The sequence below is a fragment of the Drosophila arizonae genome, chromosome 4 (genome assembly GCF_054131065.1).
Source record: "Drosophila arizonae isolate 15081-1271.41 chromosome 4, UAZ_ARI_1.0, whole genome shotgun sequence".
Taxonomy (NCBI): Eukaryota; Metazoa; Arthropoda; class Insecta; order Diptera; family Drosophilidae; genus Drosophila; species Drosophila arizonae.
In genome coordinates this window covers 16,864,144-16,882,211 of record NC_142924.1, presented here as the reverse complement: position 1 = coordinate 16,882,211, position 18,068 = coordinate 16,864,144, and the positions used below count along the sequence as shown (strand labels likewise).

At 35.8% G+C, this 18,068-nt stretch overlaps 1 protein-coding gene across 5 annotated transcripts; it reads right to left on the bottom strand.

Annotated features, from left to right (window-relative positions):
* Positions 1-240: 240 nt before the first annotated feature.
* On the bottom strand, positions 241-17,953 carry Shal (Potassium voltage-gated channel protein Shal). Of its 5 annotated transcripts, none has more exons than XM_089468675.1 (6): positions 17,337-17,953; positions 6,918-8,515; positions 6,346-6,508; positions 6,085-6,273; positions 3,359-3,511; positions 241-2,388 (listed from the first exon to the last, which is right to left on the bottom strand). In XM_089468675.1, exons 2-6 carry the CDS (start codon positions 8,030-8,032, stop codon positions 2,293-2,295), a joined length of 1,716 nt encoding a protein of 571 aa, XP_089324801.1. In that variant the 5' UTR covers positions 8,033-8,515; positions 17,337-17,953; the 3' UTR covers positions 241-2,292. The 5 variants fall into 5 exon arrangements, with proteins under 5 accessions (XP_089324801.1, XP_089324800.1, XP_089324802.1 ...); XM_089468674.1 differs by having other exon boundaries at positions 17,343-17,953; XM_089468676.1 differs by lacking the exon at positions 17,337-17,953 and adding an exon at positions 16,810-17,323.
* Positions 17,954-18,068: the final 115 nt, after the last annotated feature.

Below are 18,068 nucleotides of genomic sequence, written 5' to 3'. Positions count from 1 at the left end.
CGCTCTACACAAACAGCAGCGAGTGTTATCGGTAAATATATACCTATACATTATACAGATATACATACACGTATGTAGGTAGATGCATGCATAGATACTTATATTGAGTATAGATCTCCCAGCTAGTTTTATATAGCAGATGATGTATGATGGGAATTTCCGTTAGTTTCAGCGCTCTCACTCAACAATTTCGATCTGTCTGTCTCTAAGTCAATAAATGGCAAATGAATACTCGCGCCGTTTGTTGTTGTGGAAGTAAACAGATTTCATTATTTATTATATTAATAATTTTTTTGTTTTTATATAGTTTTTGTTGTTGTCGTCGTTTTTTTTTTTTTTTTTGGATTTGTTTGTTGTTCTGTTTAGACACAGAGCCATGGCAGAGTGTGTTTAGGTGTCGTAATTCGAATTAAATATCACTAAAAATCAAAACAGAATTTCATTAGATTAAATTTAGTTTCATTTTGTTACTTTGTTCTTTTAGAATATCGCTACAGGATTTGGCTCTAGTGGCCAAAACTTGTTTAATTTTAATTTTGTTTTTTTTTGTTCTTTTTTTTTTTTGTAAATTTACTTTCAAGTTTTGTTAACTAAACTCATCATATTTAATATTTTTTGCATTGGATTCGTTTGAAGTTGATTTTGGTTAGGCTTTCTTTTAAAAATTTTCATTAACAATATTTTTTGTTGTTTTCCTTTTCTTTTAAATTAAATTTCGAGAACTTAGGCTATTAGAAATAAATGCTAAAAATACAATTCAAAAAGTCAACACCATAATTATAATACTCATAATAATTGTAATAATAATCATAATAAATTTATTATACATACATACAAGCTCAATTATTTATTTATGTATTATTTGTAATTTGTTTTAAGTAAATTAAACTAATTTTATATGTTTGATTTGGTTTAATTTATAATTAATTTAATTTAATTTTTTACTTTGAGTTTGTTAGAATTTGCTAAGATTTTTAGTTTGTTTTTAATGTATTTTAATGCTTTCAATTAAAAGCCTCGCCTACATACACACACATACATACACAGTTAAATAGTTGCTAACTTAATTCTTTGGAAGAAAGTTTTTTCGAAATACATTTTGATTTGTTCATTGAAATTGTTTCTAAAAATTAAAAGATATTAAAGAGAGACTGAACTGAAACCTTTTTGGGACTATATGCTTATAAAAAAGAAATTCCAACGGGCTGATTAAATTATTATTAATATTATTATTATTAGGAGACTCATTAATTGAGTTAAAGTCGCGTCCTTCAGGGACTTGGAAGAAATTATACAAGAGAGAGCGAGACAGGGAGAGAGGGAGAGAGAGAATTGAACATCATACTGACTAAACTACGGACCTTTTAAAAAATATTTGAAATTTATTTTTAATATATTTTTATAATTCTTACTCTTTGATTTCTTTTTTCATTTTTAATAATTAAATAGTTCCTTTGGTTTCTGATACTACACACATCGTTTTGTTTTCTTCTCGTTTTTAGTTTTTCCTATTCTTTTTTGTTTTTTTTTTTGTTTTTCTTTTTTAGTTTTTTGGACCCAATGCAACTTGCTTGAGTGAGTATTCAATTAAATTTTTTATCAATCTATATTCGCAATGCTATTTAATTTGTATTATTGCCCGCTTAAAAACATACACAGTAAATTCCTCTAAAATGCGTCTGTTTCGGTTGTTTGTTTTTGGTTTTTGTTTTTGTTTTTTTGTTGTTGTCTTCTTGTCACCTATATAAAGTAAATAGTGTTGCATATTATATTTATTATTATTTGGTTGTTATATTTATTAACGGGGTCTCGCTAATCAAATCCGACTTTGCCGACTTCGCAATTAAGTGTACTGTGTCTCATTATCTTTCTCTATTTGTATGTATATATGTATATATATATAACTATGTATATATGCTCTATGTATATGTTTACCCATTCTTATGTGCAGCTTATATATTGTTTCTTTAGTTTCATTATTTTTTATTATTATTACAGTTTACACATACAGATGTTGTTGTTGTTTTGCTGGTGTTTTTGAAAAATTGAATGAAATTATTTTGCATTGAACTCGAAAATCAAATTTTAGAGACTTGGTTTTGTTTTTGCTTTTGTTAGATTACATTTGTTATTTTTCGTTATCTTTTGTTTTTGTCTACAACAATTTCAATATTTTTTCCTTTCTTTTAATTTTTGTTTTGTGGTTTAAAAACTTTTCAAGTTAGTCTAAACGTAAACATAAACGTAAATTAGCTTCAGCTTCTTCAGCATTAAACATAACCCACTGCTGGCTCAGAAGGATGCCTCCACCAGGTAGGTGCCATCCATTGGCTGATTGTTTTGGCTATTTTGAGCATTGCTGGCAGCTGGCATGTACTTGCCGCAGGCCTGTAAATTAGAGAAAAGCATTATTAATTATTTCTAGGGTCACAACGATGTAATACGACTCTGCAAAATATTGTCAAATATTTTTTTTTTTGTATTATATGAAATATCTATATTTACATTGGCGCTGAAAAGTAGGCAACGTGTTTGTTAAGAGGCAGGAGCCTTGGCCATTTTATTTATCTGAATACATCAGAAGGTTAGGTGTTATATAAAAATTCTAATTGTGTTGTTAAGGTACTAAACTTGCATTGTACAGATTCAGCGCTTAAAATATATATACAAAAAAAAAAAAAAAAAAAAAAAAAAAATTAACTAGAAGCTTATTATTCTTTTTCCAAGTGCTACATCTTAAGTACAAAATTCTGAAGATCTGAACTTTTATATACAATTTTTTCTATACAAATATCGTATTTTATTAACAAAACTTGAGCACATATTTCTGCAATTCAAATAGAATTTTTGCTAGATTAAACATTATTAATTTATGTGTACGAATTTTTGTATTAACCTTTCAGTGCAATATCGTAATATATTTATGATTCTGTCAGACAATCGTTCCTATTTTTAGCACACCCCAAGGACTTACGTTTCCTAATAACATTTTGCCTATTTTGCGCACACCCTAAAAGCATGCAACACTTTATCACAATGTATTTACATTGCCCGCTGTTAACAAAAATGTAGCATGCTTTTAGGCCGAATCCTTATATTAATGCGTGTTTAATTCTTATTTTATTGTATTGTTGGATAGAAATAGTGTAGATGACTGTAAACACACAAACAAACGTAACAAACATCTAAGTACTTAGGGTTAAAAAATAGTTTTGCACCCACCTGCAATTGAAATACATTAACATACACGCACACACACACACACACACAGGCTCACGCACACAATCACAGTTGAACAAACTGTCACACAACATAAAATAGTTAAGAGGATAATTAGTATGTACAGTTGATGGCTTACCTGATAACGCTGCGAACAACAGCGGCCGCAGCAGGATTGCAATAGGCCTGCAGCGCTGTTTGTCGAGTGGGCGGGACTAGCCATCGGCGAGGGCGAGCCCGGTCGCTTTGGCTGGCCGTTATAGGGTATTTCTAACTCGACAAATTCACGATCCTTTTAGATTTGAGCATTTGAGTGTGAGTACCAGAAGAATTTTACAAAGAGAAACGTAGAATACATAGAGTACAATGTTTGGATTTACTTTTTTTTTTTTTTTGCTTTTTTTTCGTTAAACAATTCGACACAAATATACAGAAAGGAGTTAGGATGTTAAGCCAGGTCGAGATATAAACACTCTCTCACACACACACAGAGACAGACAGACGAAACACAAACACAGGATTGAATAATATATATATTTAGTAATAATAAATACTTATAGAGAGGGTTTAGTCAAAACAACAATCAGAACAATAAAGCAGGGTAGGGTACAAAAAAACTGTCAAACATTAGAACGCTTAAATGTACATTAAAAGTGTGAGAGAGAGAAGGTGGAAGGGAGGGGATTTGTTATTCGGCACCTAAGCAATGACAATTTTACAATAACACAATAAGAACTGTTTGTTTTTTGGTTTTGTTTTTGTTTTGTTTTTTGTTAGTCAGCCAAGTGGTTTAACAGGGCGAGGGCCAAGTGCTTAGCGCGGCGAGCGGGCAGCGGAACGAGCATGAGGCAGCAAAGGGAGAGGAAGAGTGTTTTTTTTTTTTTTTTTTTTTTTTTTTGTTATTGTTATCAAAGCAAGCACGAGCGAGCGACATTTCGGTGCGTTTTCAGCTAGCGATTTAAAACGCGCGCGATTCTGTTAATGTTCGTGTCGTTAGATTTGATTGATTAGATTTGTTGATTGTTTATTGTAATAGAACACTCAGTAAACATTTTATGGAAATTGTAGAATGAAATTACTAATTTTTAAATTAATTTTAAAGGCATGGTCTAGGCTGGTAATTTTATGATATATACTTTGTCTATTAATAAAATGTTAGCTCAAAGATTTCTTTAGTTACTCAAGTCAAGGGAAAATATATTTCAGAGACTTCTCTACTGAAATTCATTAAATGCTGCAGTAGACACTCGCATCCCTCAGCAAAGTTCGCATAGAACTATATAATTTAAACTGTTTTATATATTCCGAATATATTTTACTGCTAATCAGTTCGTCTAGACTTCAAAAAATATCCAAATAGATATTTAATCATATTTCATGTACTTTTAATAAACTTTGAACTTCTATCAATATGCATGCCCTTTAAAATACTAAGTGATCTTCAATTCGAATTAATAATCAATCAATACAATGACTATTCTATAAATAAAACATACTTAAATTCTTTAATGGAAATTCCCTCATACCAATTCCATATCACTTTACAGTTTCAATCAGCAAATCTTTGCATATATCTTAGCCCATTTTGAGGGCGCTCTTTGATTTTGGCTTGTGGAAATTCTCAAAGATTTTTCATTAATGCTCCTGTTTTTATTTAGTTTCAATTGCGTTTTTGGTTTAGTGTTGACAGCCATCGGATTGCGCTGTTTCAGATCTTTTTTATGGCATTCGCTGCTGGGCGTCTCTTCAAGCATTATATTATCCAATATTATTCAATAATTACCAATTAAAAGAACTTAAAGAAATATTAAGCTAAAATAGAACAGAGCGCATAGCTTTCAGCACGAACCGTTTGCTGCTTTAACCAAACATTTAAAAAATCCAAAATCCAAAATAATAATAAACATTAAAATGAAATTGCAACACATAAATGAGAGTAAGAGAGATAGCTAGAGCAAGAGAGCTAAGGAAAGAGAAGAACAGAACATAAACTACAAAACCGAAAGCACTTACTTTTCCAAGAATATATATTATTTACTTTACGATTATTTTTTATATTTATGGAAGTCACAGATATGTACATATCTATTTTCTGGATTTAATGAGATTTAATACGATTGATATTGAAATAGGAATTTATTTTGAGGCGCGCGTTTGCTAGTTAACTTAAGTAAACCAAATCCCAATGCAACATGTGATAAACATGAAATAAAAACTTAAACGAAAACACAATATGGCACATTTATATATAATATATACTTATATTGATTTATATTGAATATACAAATGTACAAAAATCATAATCAAGAATTTTGCACACATCAAATGCTGAAGTTTTTGTTCTTTTTGTTTTAACGTTTATATGCATGTATGTGTGTATGTTTGTTTGTTGCTTTTGTATATGTACGAAGTGTTTGATTAACGAGCACGCACAAGATTTCTGAACTCTGGCACAGCAATTCCTCTACAACTATGAAATGAATTTGTGTTTAGTGCAGTCGCAGTTGTTGCTACTGTTGTTGCTGTAGTTGTTGTTGTTGCTGTTCTTGTAGTTGTTGTTATGGTTGTGGTTGCTGTTGCTGTTCTAGTGGTTGTGTCGCTTGTCATTGCTTGCCTAAAGAGCAGAAGGCAAAGGTGCGAATTTTGGGCTACTAGAAAGATATTCAAATGTTGCTACATCTGTCGAAAAGAGAACACACAGAGAAACGAAACAAAGATGTCTGATAAATCAACATGTAAATCAAAAGGAAGAAGAACAACATAGAAAATGATAAGGAAAACAAATGACGACGAGAACCCAAACGACGTACGTTTGCCTTAGAAGTCCTGAAAACAAAATATTGCTAACGCATTAGGTATACGCACCGTTGTCTTCTCGAGACACCGCAACAGATGATGATGCTGCAGCTCAAAGATATCCTCATCCCTATAATTATCATCCAGCTCAATGCCAGACTCTTGCGCTGCCCAACGTGCCTCCGCCGCCTTCTTCTTGTTGACGAAAGCAGCGCCAGACGAGGCCTTCGCAATGCGTATGCGCGCCAGCCGAGCTTTCTGTAAGTGTTCAAATGATGAATTAATAAAATATTGATAGAGAAACGTGTAGACAAAGAGTGTTTGGCATACCCGCTGCGCTTTGCGCTTATCCGCACGCTGGTTCTGATGATAAATTCTACTAAAGTTCGATACAATAACAGGTACAGGTAAGGCGATGACCAGCACTCCGCTGAGCGAGCAAACACCACCAACTATTTTGCCAGCTATTGTCTCCGGCACCATGTCACCGTAGCTAGGGTTTGGTAGAGGGTAAAGAACAAATAAATTAAAGCGAAACTCTATATAATAAATTTCCTAAAATGAACGCATTAAAAATGATACTAATTTAAGTTTTAAAAGAAGTTTTTTAGTCTATGGCTTTTTTTTTTTTTTTTTTGATAATAAGCTAGTATTTTTGGTATCATTCGTAATTCATTTTGAAAAATACTAGTATCTCAGCATATAATTAGGGAAATAAAGTATTTTTTGAGAAAAGATTTTTGTTAAAAGTTAAGTTGGCTGCGCTTTCATACTAAAAAGTGCATAGGCATGCCATTTTGAGTAAACTGAATAAAACGGCTATCCAAATGTAATATGAATAGCTAATTAATTGGAAACAAGTATATTCCAAGTTTTGTTTATATTTTTCATCAATTACTTACCCCAACGTCGTCATTGTGACAATGGTGTACCAGAAGGCCGCCGGTATCGATGTGAAATTTGTGCCATTTACATTTTTCTCGGCATAGAACATGACCGTGGCAAATATGATAATGGCCATGGCCAGTGAAAAGACAAGAAAGCCCAGCTCACTGGCGCATGACTTGAGCGTATAGCCGAGGATGCGCAGACCCTGCGAGTGGCGGGAGAATTTGAAGATGCGAAAAACGCGGAACACACGCAACGTAACAAAGGCGCCGCTGACATCGTCGTTGTCCGTGATGCCCAGGCCAATGTAGTAGGGCATAATGGCCACCACATCGATGATGCTCATCACGCTGCGCACAAACTTGCAGCGATCGGGCGCCGCAAACAGACGCAACAGATACTCGGCGGTGAAGATCATCACACAGGCGGTGTCTAAGCAAAAGAACACAATTTTGTAGCGCTCGCCGCAGGGCAAAGTGCCGGCACGTCCAGGCCGATGGCCGCAGGGCACCGTCTCCACCACGTTGGCCATGACAGAGACGGCTATGAAGAAGCCTGTTACATAGTAGAAGACCAGAGCACTGGTCGATGTGTGCGGATTCTCGAAGGCACGCCACATCTTCTGGCGTATGTTGGTTAGCTGTTGCAGATTCTGATCTCCATTCTCCGACAGCTTGTCATCCATGAGGCGTTCGGCGTTCTCGCGCTTGCGATCGCGATAATCCTCATAACAGCAATCACCGATGACATCTGGCAGGATGCCAAAGAAGGCCAATTCCTCGTCGTAGCTGGTGAGGCATTCGTGTTTCGGATAATGCAATTTCCCGGTGCGATAATAGTTAAGTATGTGCCGAAATATGTCCGGATCCCGATCAAAGAAATACTCTTTGCAATCCTCATCATAGAAAAACTCACGCTCATTCGAGCCGAGCAGCGTGTCTGGATACTTTTCGAGGGTATTGCGCCAGGTCTCAAAGCGACGCCCGGACACATTTATCAGTAGCTTCTCATCGTCCGTTTTGCGGCGATCCTTCGGCATCGGAGGCGGTGGCAATGGATGCGTAGCTATCGGCACCCAACCGATGGCCGCCGCCCGTGCAAAGGGCAGCCAAGCGGCGACCGAGGCCATACTGTGTGGTGGAATGTTTCAGTGTCCCAAGACGATGCCGGGGTGGGACGGGGAGGCGATATCGAGGTAATCAGCGGTCAATGGATACGTCTCTCTCTCTCTCTTCTCTCTTTCTCTCTCCCTCTCTCCTTCTCTCTATCTCTTAAAGTGCAGCGCTATTTGTTAATATTTATAATTTGGCTCACTTGGACTTAGTTCTAGTTAAAGCTTTCACACTTAACGGCAGCTTGCTTTCTATTAGGCTTATTTACTTTGGATATAGTCTTCTATTATTAACTTCCTGGGGCTGATTCAGATTTGTATTCTTAGTTTTCCACGAAGGCTTTACATGTTGCTTGATTATTATTGTTGTCTTGTTGCTATTTGCAGCTGCTTGCCACGCATTTCTTTATTGCTTAAACGTATTGCTGTCATTTTCGCTTTTGTTTTTGTATTGTTTACGCCGGGGATATGGAAAACTTGATGGTTCTATGCGCTGCACCACTGCAAATTGCCAAAAAGCAAAGAGGAGGAATAAACAAAACAAACAATTAGTAAGAAAAGCCACAAAACTCTTTTACACATATTTTATGCAATTGGCCAGCCCACACGATGGCATACATTAGTCTGAGTCGGAGTGAAATTTAAATTATAGCCACCCATAGCGACGCCCACGCACAGTGGGGCGAAATGGGAATGCGACACGCAATAAACAAAAATGTAATTTCAATTATTCATGTGCAGTAAATGCATAAGCTATTTATTTATAGAAATGCCAGCAAATAAACTAAAGTACAGTAGGCACACATTGTCGCAGATGTGGAAATAGAAAATCTTAAAATCTTAAAAATAAACTTGGTCCGAAAACATATCGAATGGATTGTTCTAATATGTGAATATATTCTAGATATTTATTTCAATTAAAATTCTATAAATTCAATATTCATAATAGTTAATTACCCTCTCTAAAGGCAAAATAAAGAACAAGAAATTAATCTTTAGCCAAAGGTTAAGGACCGCGACTTGAACTGCGTACATATTGAAATAAGTTTGTTTAATTTTCGGAGGCACAACAAATAAACTCTTGCCTTCATTCCACTTTTAATGCATTCCACTTTTATAAAGTAAATTTTGGATTTTAATTGCACATTAAAAATGTTTTAAAGACTCCATTCAAAATAATGGATTTGCCTAAAGAATTTCCTATAAACAATAAGCACATGTTCAACAATAGATGGCGCCATACATACCATGTAGGAATTTTATGAAAATTACCACAAAAACATTTCTGGTTGTAAAAGTTTTGGAATTTCCGGTACGAAATGCGTTTGAATCCAATCATAAAACTTGAGGATTTTTCAAAATATATTTTCGAGTTTTTGTTTACCCCATGTGCTCTGCGAACCAGAGCTTCCACCTAATCCCCTTAATAATGATTCAATGGCCTAAATGCAGCCAGCATACAATAACCAAGCTGTTATCTAAATATTTAAACGACCGCCTCCAGCTGGCCCGAGTACATAAGCAGATATTGATAGAGATACAGATACAGCTACAGAGATACAGAAACAGATACAGATACACATTCGAGTACTTGCCCAAAGTTTTTGGGTGATTTTAATGAGTCTCTTGTACTTCCCCACAGACAAATTGAAGGACGGACGAATGGACAAACTGAACGAGCAATCGACCCATCGACCCAACTGGCTTCCATCTGTCTGAGTGCGTGGGTGGATGGGTTGGCTCCTGTGTGTGTGAGTGTGGGCGTTGTGTGCTTGATGGCTCGGTACTTGCTGTGGCTGCTGCCTTGCCACACACAATTTGTAGCAACAATTTATGTGCATTTCTATACAGTTAACATCGCGTAACGGTCCCAAAGTCATTTTGCAACAACAATTAAATTTTCGGCATTAAGCGTAACATCTCATATACCACAGCCAAAGGCAATGCCACCCCCATCTCATTATATCTAGCTCTCTCACTCTCGCTCGCTCTCTCTCGCTCTCACTCTGTTATTTGTCTTTAGCCAGTTGACAAAAAGTCATTTGTTTCCATAAATGTCACATTTCTGGCGTGCTCTTGAAGTCTATATAATGTGTTTCTTTGATTTATACAATATTTACGAGCATGACTGGCACGATAGTTGTTAGCATTTAATAGACGGCGGGTCGATATGCACTGTGTTATATATACATATATATAAATACATACATATGTATGATATCATATATATTAATGTCTGGCAAAAGTGTTTGCATATTTATGGGCGCTGTCAAATGGATTATGAATCTGATTATTAATGCAAACCGAGGTGTTTCAGTTTATGCCTTAGGTGAGTGGTTCGCCCATAACAGAAAGCCATTAGATGTTATTATGTAGCTATTTGATGGCTGTTAGAAGGGCTTAGGTTACACAGGCTGCCAATAGGATAGCTAAGGTGATATCGGATTCAGACGTATATATACTTTACTATGTGAAATATAGAAAAAAGTCAAGGTGGCAAAGGGAAAACGATATTTATTATTTTTATACTGAAAGGAAATTGTTGCAATATATTGACTATAATTAATTGCTAGAAAATTATTATAGCATTTAAGTCTGTTTTACTTAATACTAAATCGATTTATGTGGTTATTTCTATGCTTCCTGAGGCTTATATCTGTATAAAACCTTTCTTTATAATATGAAGCTTCAATTGATAATAAACACGAATTTATAAAGCGCAGCCAAAATCTTCATGAAATACTCAAATATATTTCTATATAGAGGGATATATACAATATAAAATACAATTTTAAAATTCTTGAAAACGTAATTAGATTTTAGGATAAATCAATTTTATTAATTCATTTTTTTATATTATAAATTAATATTTCAATTTTTGACATTTTTAAATTTGATAAATAAATATATATTCAATATTATTATAACTTTACGAATCATCTAAAATAATTGTAATATTGTCAACAGGCGATAAATTGAGAGCAGAAACTTTTACTGTATGCAATTTGTACTAGCAATACAATTACAGATAATACAATAATGTTTGCCTTCAGATCAAAGCTCTTGACTTTCTTGCGCCTCTGTACATTGGATAAACTAATAAAGTAATTGCATTTTATAGTTTACGTTATGGCTGGGGATGTTGGCAGCTGAAAGTGTCTAGTCGCCACCTGGTTATCACTCAAAATCAGCGCACGTGAGAGTACACACCAGCCACACACAAAGAGAAAGAGAGAGAGAGAGACACACATACTCATACTCACACACAGACGCACTTCCATTTATAAGCTGGCACACTCTTCAAACAGTGAACAGACTATATCGACTTTTAGACTGACAGTTCTGTACACACACTTCAGCTTTGGCTCACTACCTCAACGCTTCAATCAAACCGAACTAGATAATGGGTTGGGTGGTGCTTCTCTCGCATCACCACCAACAGCAGCAGCAGCAGCAGCCAATGTGTCGGCCCTTAATGTTTTAATGCCACATTATCCTATCAACAATTTTGCTGGCTCGCATAGTGAGGTCGACCTTGCTTTCGGCTAGTGTGCCCAAATGGAAATTAATCAATGCCGTTTGCTTTGCTCTTCCAATGGATGTTGACGTCGTCTTTGCTGACGTCGCTGACTGAGGCGCCCAGTTCAATGGCAACAACAACAACAACAACAACAACAACAACAAGAGCAGCAGCTAGAATTGACGTGTGCGTGTTGTGCGCCATCAAAATAAATTGTCAAACATCAAATGGCTGGAAAAATAATCCCAGCAGCCCAAAAAAAGAAAACAACAACAACACCTAACAGTGGAACCTGTAGGGCCGCACACACTTCCGTTAGCTAAACAAAGGCGCCACATGTCCTCCTGTTCCGAGCTTCATTAATTATTTGCATAGCTTATTTAAGCCAACTCTGGGTTTGGCACTGCTATTTTCTATTGTTGGACGTCGCCTAATTATTTGTGTTTTTTGTTGCCGTTGCTATTCCTGCTGCTGCCGCTGCTGCTGCTATTAGCCTATTCAGATTTGTTGCCTTCTGCAGTGCGTCTCAAGGTTAGAGTAATTTTCGCCTTGCAGCCACTGAGAGAACAACAATGAGCAGCGCCGTCTCATAATGATGCACATTCATCCATTCACAGCCCGTGCCCATAAACCAAACATTGTATACAATTTGTCTTTCAGTCGTTTGTCAGCTGCCCTTGCGCAAAAGAAATAAAAAATAAAATTGAAAGAACGAAAATATAATATGATATAGTTGCCTCTCATTGGGGTGATTGACTTGTGCTTGAGCTTTGCTATGGCCACACAACATAAACATTTCACATGGTCAGTGCAAGATTTTTAAATCATATTGCATATATAAAATATTTCAATTATAAACAAGAAATATTTCAAAATATTAAAAAAATTAAATTATATACAGAGCTTAAAATCTTTAATATCGTATTGCGATATATGTGAAAAAAAAATGGAATATTTCAGTAAAATATTAACATTAATGCTGTGCAGATTTAAATTATAATAAAATTTTTATATTAGAGGAATAAAAAATTAAATTAAATAAAAGCCCTAAAAATGAAATGAATTAAATAATTTAAACTAAAAAGAAAAATCTAATAATAAAAATATTATTCATACATTTTATTTATTTATAAAAATTGATTTATTATAATATTTATTATTTATATTTTTAATTTTAGATAACATTCTACAAACATAATTTTAAAAGGCTAAAAAATATTTATTTGATTTATATTTTAAAAAAATATACATAAACTAATTAAATAAAATTTGTCTGAAATATTCCAATTTATTTATTTTTTATGAGTTTGCAAATTAATAGGCACTATTTTCACATGATTTTAAATTATCCATAAACGTTCATTTTAGAGTGATTTAATTATTTAATAATTCACATTCTAATTGCAAATATTGAAAAAATATATTATTTGCTTGATATGAAATGCGCATTTGCCGCTTTGTAATAATAATTTTAATACTTAAATAAACAACGAAATTTCCATTCATTGCAGCTTAAATGCCAAATTGTTTGTATGCTTATGAACTCGTGTAAATAAATATATATATAATTGCGAAAATTTTCCCATTTCCATTTACTTTGCGAAATATCATCAATTAAAGATGCAAGAGCATATGTACGGAAGTATTTGGTAAACAATTTCCTTTTCATAAATATTCGCAGCTTTTGCAAAATAATAAAAATCAGACAGCTGTATAAATAAAGTGTATTCACCATTCGTTTGAGTACTTTTCTAAATGTCTTTATTATTTGCATAATTTCGTGTTACTTTTTGTTTTATATTTTTCGCCCTTTCTTCATACTCATTCAGGTAGGTGAATTGAGTATATTAGTTTTATGTTCGTATAAATGCAAACCAGTTCGCAATTGGATATGTATATATATATATGTAGAATTTTCCGATATCTGAGAAAGCATGGTAGTTAAAGCGTTAGAGAGAGAAATTTGGAATGTACATATACTCGGGTCGACAGCCCAAAGAAGTTTGGCGGCTCCACCTACGCGCATCGGCAATTCGGGAACTAGAAACTTAACTACTGAATTACTACTAAATTTACTTTGCTAAGTTACTGCTGATGTCCCCTATTGATTAACACAAAAAAATCATAAATAATTATGTGTATATACGGGAAAGGGATCTGACAGTGTTTGCGCCGTGAATGAGTATTCTGTAGTCGGCTACTCCCGATTACAACGCCCTTACTTGTTTGTAATTTTGTTTATTGTTGAGCGCTGCTCAACCCATGACCAGAAAACACCTACCCCACCCCTACCCTGGCTGTCTAGCTAGCTTTGTTAGTTAATGTACAAAATACACGTAAAATCTACGGAAATCCTGTGCATTTTTTGCGACGAACCCAATTACGAGCCTTATTATGAGTTGACTTTTGCGCCAAGACTAAAGCTTTCTTTTGCTCTCTCATACTCTGCTCTTCTCTCTAGCTCTCTGTCTCTCTTTCCCTCTCTCTATTTCTTTCTCTCTCTCTCTGTCTGATTCATTCTCACGCACGCTCCCTTGTGGCAGCAAATTTCTGATTTTAGGCGCCGGAACCGCCAAAAAATTTGCAAATATTTTATAATAGAGCAAGAGAAAGGAAAGACAGAAAGTCGATGGGACATTTACAGAGAAACTGAAACTGCTCCCGTCTCATAAACGCATTTTAATGCCTGTGCATTCTCATTTTGTATTTTTATGGACAATACGCTAACAATGTTTACATTTAGTTGTGTTCTATATTTAAACAATAACAGCACAAACACACACATATACACACTTATACACACACACAGACACACACATACACGCGCTGCTGCTGTTTCTGCCTTTAGTGTATTTTGTTTACAAGCAATTTTTGTATGTTTTAATTTTTTTGAGGTTTGCGTTGGCGGCATTAGAAAGCCAAAACTATTGAAAATTACCAAATGCAGGCAAAGGCCACAGAGAGCAGCCAAAGGGAGAGCCGAGAGGCGAGCCGAGTCTGCGCCTGCCCAGAGGCCCCAAGGGGACAGAGGCGGGCATTCTGTATGTGGGTGGATAATTTGGTTTGGGTCGCTAGGCGGCGGTATTCTTTTTTTTTTTTTTTTTGTTATTTATTTTACTTTCCTTTTTTGTGTGTGTGACTCGAGTTGGTCTTCGTCGTTGTCGTCTTCGTTGTCGGCTCAAGATTAAAACCGTTTGTGCCGTATTCTGTCTTTTATAATTTTTGGGTTCGGGCTGCTGCTGCTGCTTAAGAGATGCTTATGTATCCATTTCCCAGCAGCCCAACAACTGAATTGAGCTGGGGTACGGTCTGCTTGCTGTGCCCCATTGAGAGTATTAAGAATGTTGATTTATCATTTACAACGGCAACAAATGACAATTTCAAGTAAGGAGAGCCCAAATTGATGGGCTAAGCCCAATAAACCGCAATCTATGACTATTGATTGATGCCAGAGGCATGTTTAATGAATAATTCCAAGCAAATGAACGATATGAATAAAATATTATTTTTCCCCCATTAAAATTCCCAATAAGCAATTTGATCTAATTTATAATATGAGTAGCTTAAATTATTAATTGGACAGAAAACAATACGATTTCAGCTCAATTTGGCCACACAAATGAAATTATATCCTGGCCAACTGTGCGTATGCTTATTATTAAGTTCAAGCATTGCGCATACGTCATGTTGTGCAAGGATATCGCAATTTAATATTTAAATTGCGTGCGCCACTGAGACCCACAATCAGATGATGAGAAATGCTGCCACTTGCAAGGCCAAAATGAAGCGCTGGTCATGTGCAAGCTACTGGCTCTAACGGTAAACTGTATGCCATTCAAATTAATTGCAAAGCTCATAAAAAGCGTAACGACTTTGCAAGCAGACAACGAGAGCGGATGAGAAGAAAGCGGGAGAAAGGGGGGCGGGAGAGAGAAAGAGTTATCAGTGAAACGCATCAGCAGTCCCGAAAAACTTTTCGGTCGCATTTAACGCGCCACTGAGGAAATGACGCTCGAAGGCGGAATGAAAGTCCAACGGAAAACCTAACCGAAACAGAAACGTGCTAGTGACCCCAGCTCGGATAATATGCAGGATGTGTTGTAGCTGGCGTAATTTATGTAGGCCCGCTAAGCCTCTTAAGCGTAAAATGTGATTATATCTGCAAGTAATCACACATACTGCTCAGAGTCGAGGAATGTGTATACGCAGCGTATGCCAGGGCAGCCTTTTCTAGCTCTGATTGAACAAATTTAATGAACAACCCAATCAAAATAAAGAGTTTTGCTGTTTTTTTTTTTTTTTTTTTTTTTTTTTTGTTAAATGTATGGCAGAAGTAGTATAAAGTCATAAAATTAAATCAACCATAGCGAATAAATGATTCAAACGGAAACATGTTTACATTATATAGCATAATTATTGCTTTGCTCTGCTTGCTTTGCATATGCGAACTCAAATAAATACTAATCAAGGCTAGACCACAGATATTTGTAAACATTTCAAGCCTAAACAAACGCAATTTGTAAAGAATTATTTATAAAGTATAGGAAAATTTAAAGAAATATAGCATATTCATATTTTAAGGCAATAATAATAATGAGAATATCTTATTTTTGAGCTGATTTCATGATAAGTTGTCATGGTTCTGCGTTGATAAGAATAGAGTATGTCAATGTCTTAAAACATCCTTGAAAACTAGCGCGAAACCTAAGGGATGTGCATCACTGCTACAACAATAATGCAGCAATGCCGCAGCAGCAGCTGCTGTGCATCAAGCGCGTCATAAACGCGCGCACACTCACACACACACACACACACACACACACCAAGAAAGCTGCACGTGCATGCAGGCCATATAACATATAACTGCAAGTGGTATACAGATGTCCGTGTATGCGTGAGTGTGTGTGCATTAAAATGGTTTTGTTGTTGCGCCAAAAACCAAGCCAAGGCTTTTTCGCACATTTGCACCAACAAATGGACTGTTTGGACTTAGATGCTGCTGCTGCTGCTTACTGATTGCTGCTGCTGCTGCTGCTGATACTGTGCGCTCTTTCTCTCCTACAGACGACCTTCACTTTCACACACAGAGAGCGCACAACACAGCCGCCGCGGCCGTCAACGTTAGCTTTTGTTGAATGACTTTTCGCTGCTCAATGCTCAGTGCATATACAAAATTAAATCCGGCTATATATTAATTAGGCCAACAACTTGTTGTTGTTGCTACTTTTAGTTGGCATCCAATTGCGTTTCAATTACAAATTCTTTAAATTATTACCATCAGCATCATTTTTTATGTACAAGGACAATTTTGTATTCCTTTTCATTTCTTGTTGTTCTTGTAGGTGTTCCTTACAAGAGACGACACGAAACAGTCGTCTCGTCGTGCAACAACAACAGCAACAACAACATTTGCGCGGATACACACATTTTCACAAATCAAAAAAGCAAACGAATGTTGCCACACACACACACACACACACATACACTAACACGCACGCACATACACATACACACTAAAACCACCCATCCACCCACACACACAGTTGCTGCTTGAAAAAAAAAAAAGTCGCTCACACAAATAGCGCGTCTAATTTTCATTATTATGGATTTTCCGCATCAATCTGTTTGATTAAGCAATTAATTTATTAATATTTGAATAGCAATTTGTTGTTATTGTTGCTATTGTTGTTTTCTAATGATAGTGTCTGTGGTCATTGTTATGCCACACACATACATACATACACACACGCATACACACATACACACACAGGGAAATACACGCGCTTACAACCAGGCACTTACACTTACATTCATGTATATTTATATATGTGTGAGTGTGCGTGTGTAGTTTACATTTTTACACTTGCTCTCGTTTTAGCTCTTTTCCCACTGCCCGCACATTTTTGCCTAACGCTTTTGGCTTTTATTTTTACACTATTTTTTTGCACATTTCCTTTTCAGCGTTTGCTTGCAATTTGGAATTTTTTTCTTTTTTTTTGCTCTCTTTTTGTTTCTTTACATAGATATTCCTGCACGCACGATTTCCAAAAGTCCCGTTGCGTTCAAACGTTCTCGACAAACTGAAAGAACGGAAAGTGAAAAGCGCGCAGTAGCACCAGCAGCAGAAGTAGCAGTAGTAGAAGCAGCAGCAGCAGAAGAGCGGCAGGGTTGCTGCTGCACCCATCTGCGCCTCCTACGTAGTCGCCTGCTGGCCAAACGGTGCTCTCTTCGGCTGGCAATCCGGGACGTGCACTCTCTCTCCGCGCCGGCGTGTTGCCACCTGGCGCAAGTGGTGGTCACTGTTGATGTTTCAGCTGCTACACAGTGGCATCGCATTCAAATAAATCGCATAAAATGTTAACCGACTTTCTAATGATAAGATTTTAAATTTGTATTCTTATCTGATGCAATGTCTGTGTGAGACATTGAAAATACAATCGACATAAAAATTGAAAAAATATAATTATATTAGCACGTAGATATTCAGGTTATCAAAAATATACGTGACATAGGGTATTTGCTAGCGAGGTAATC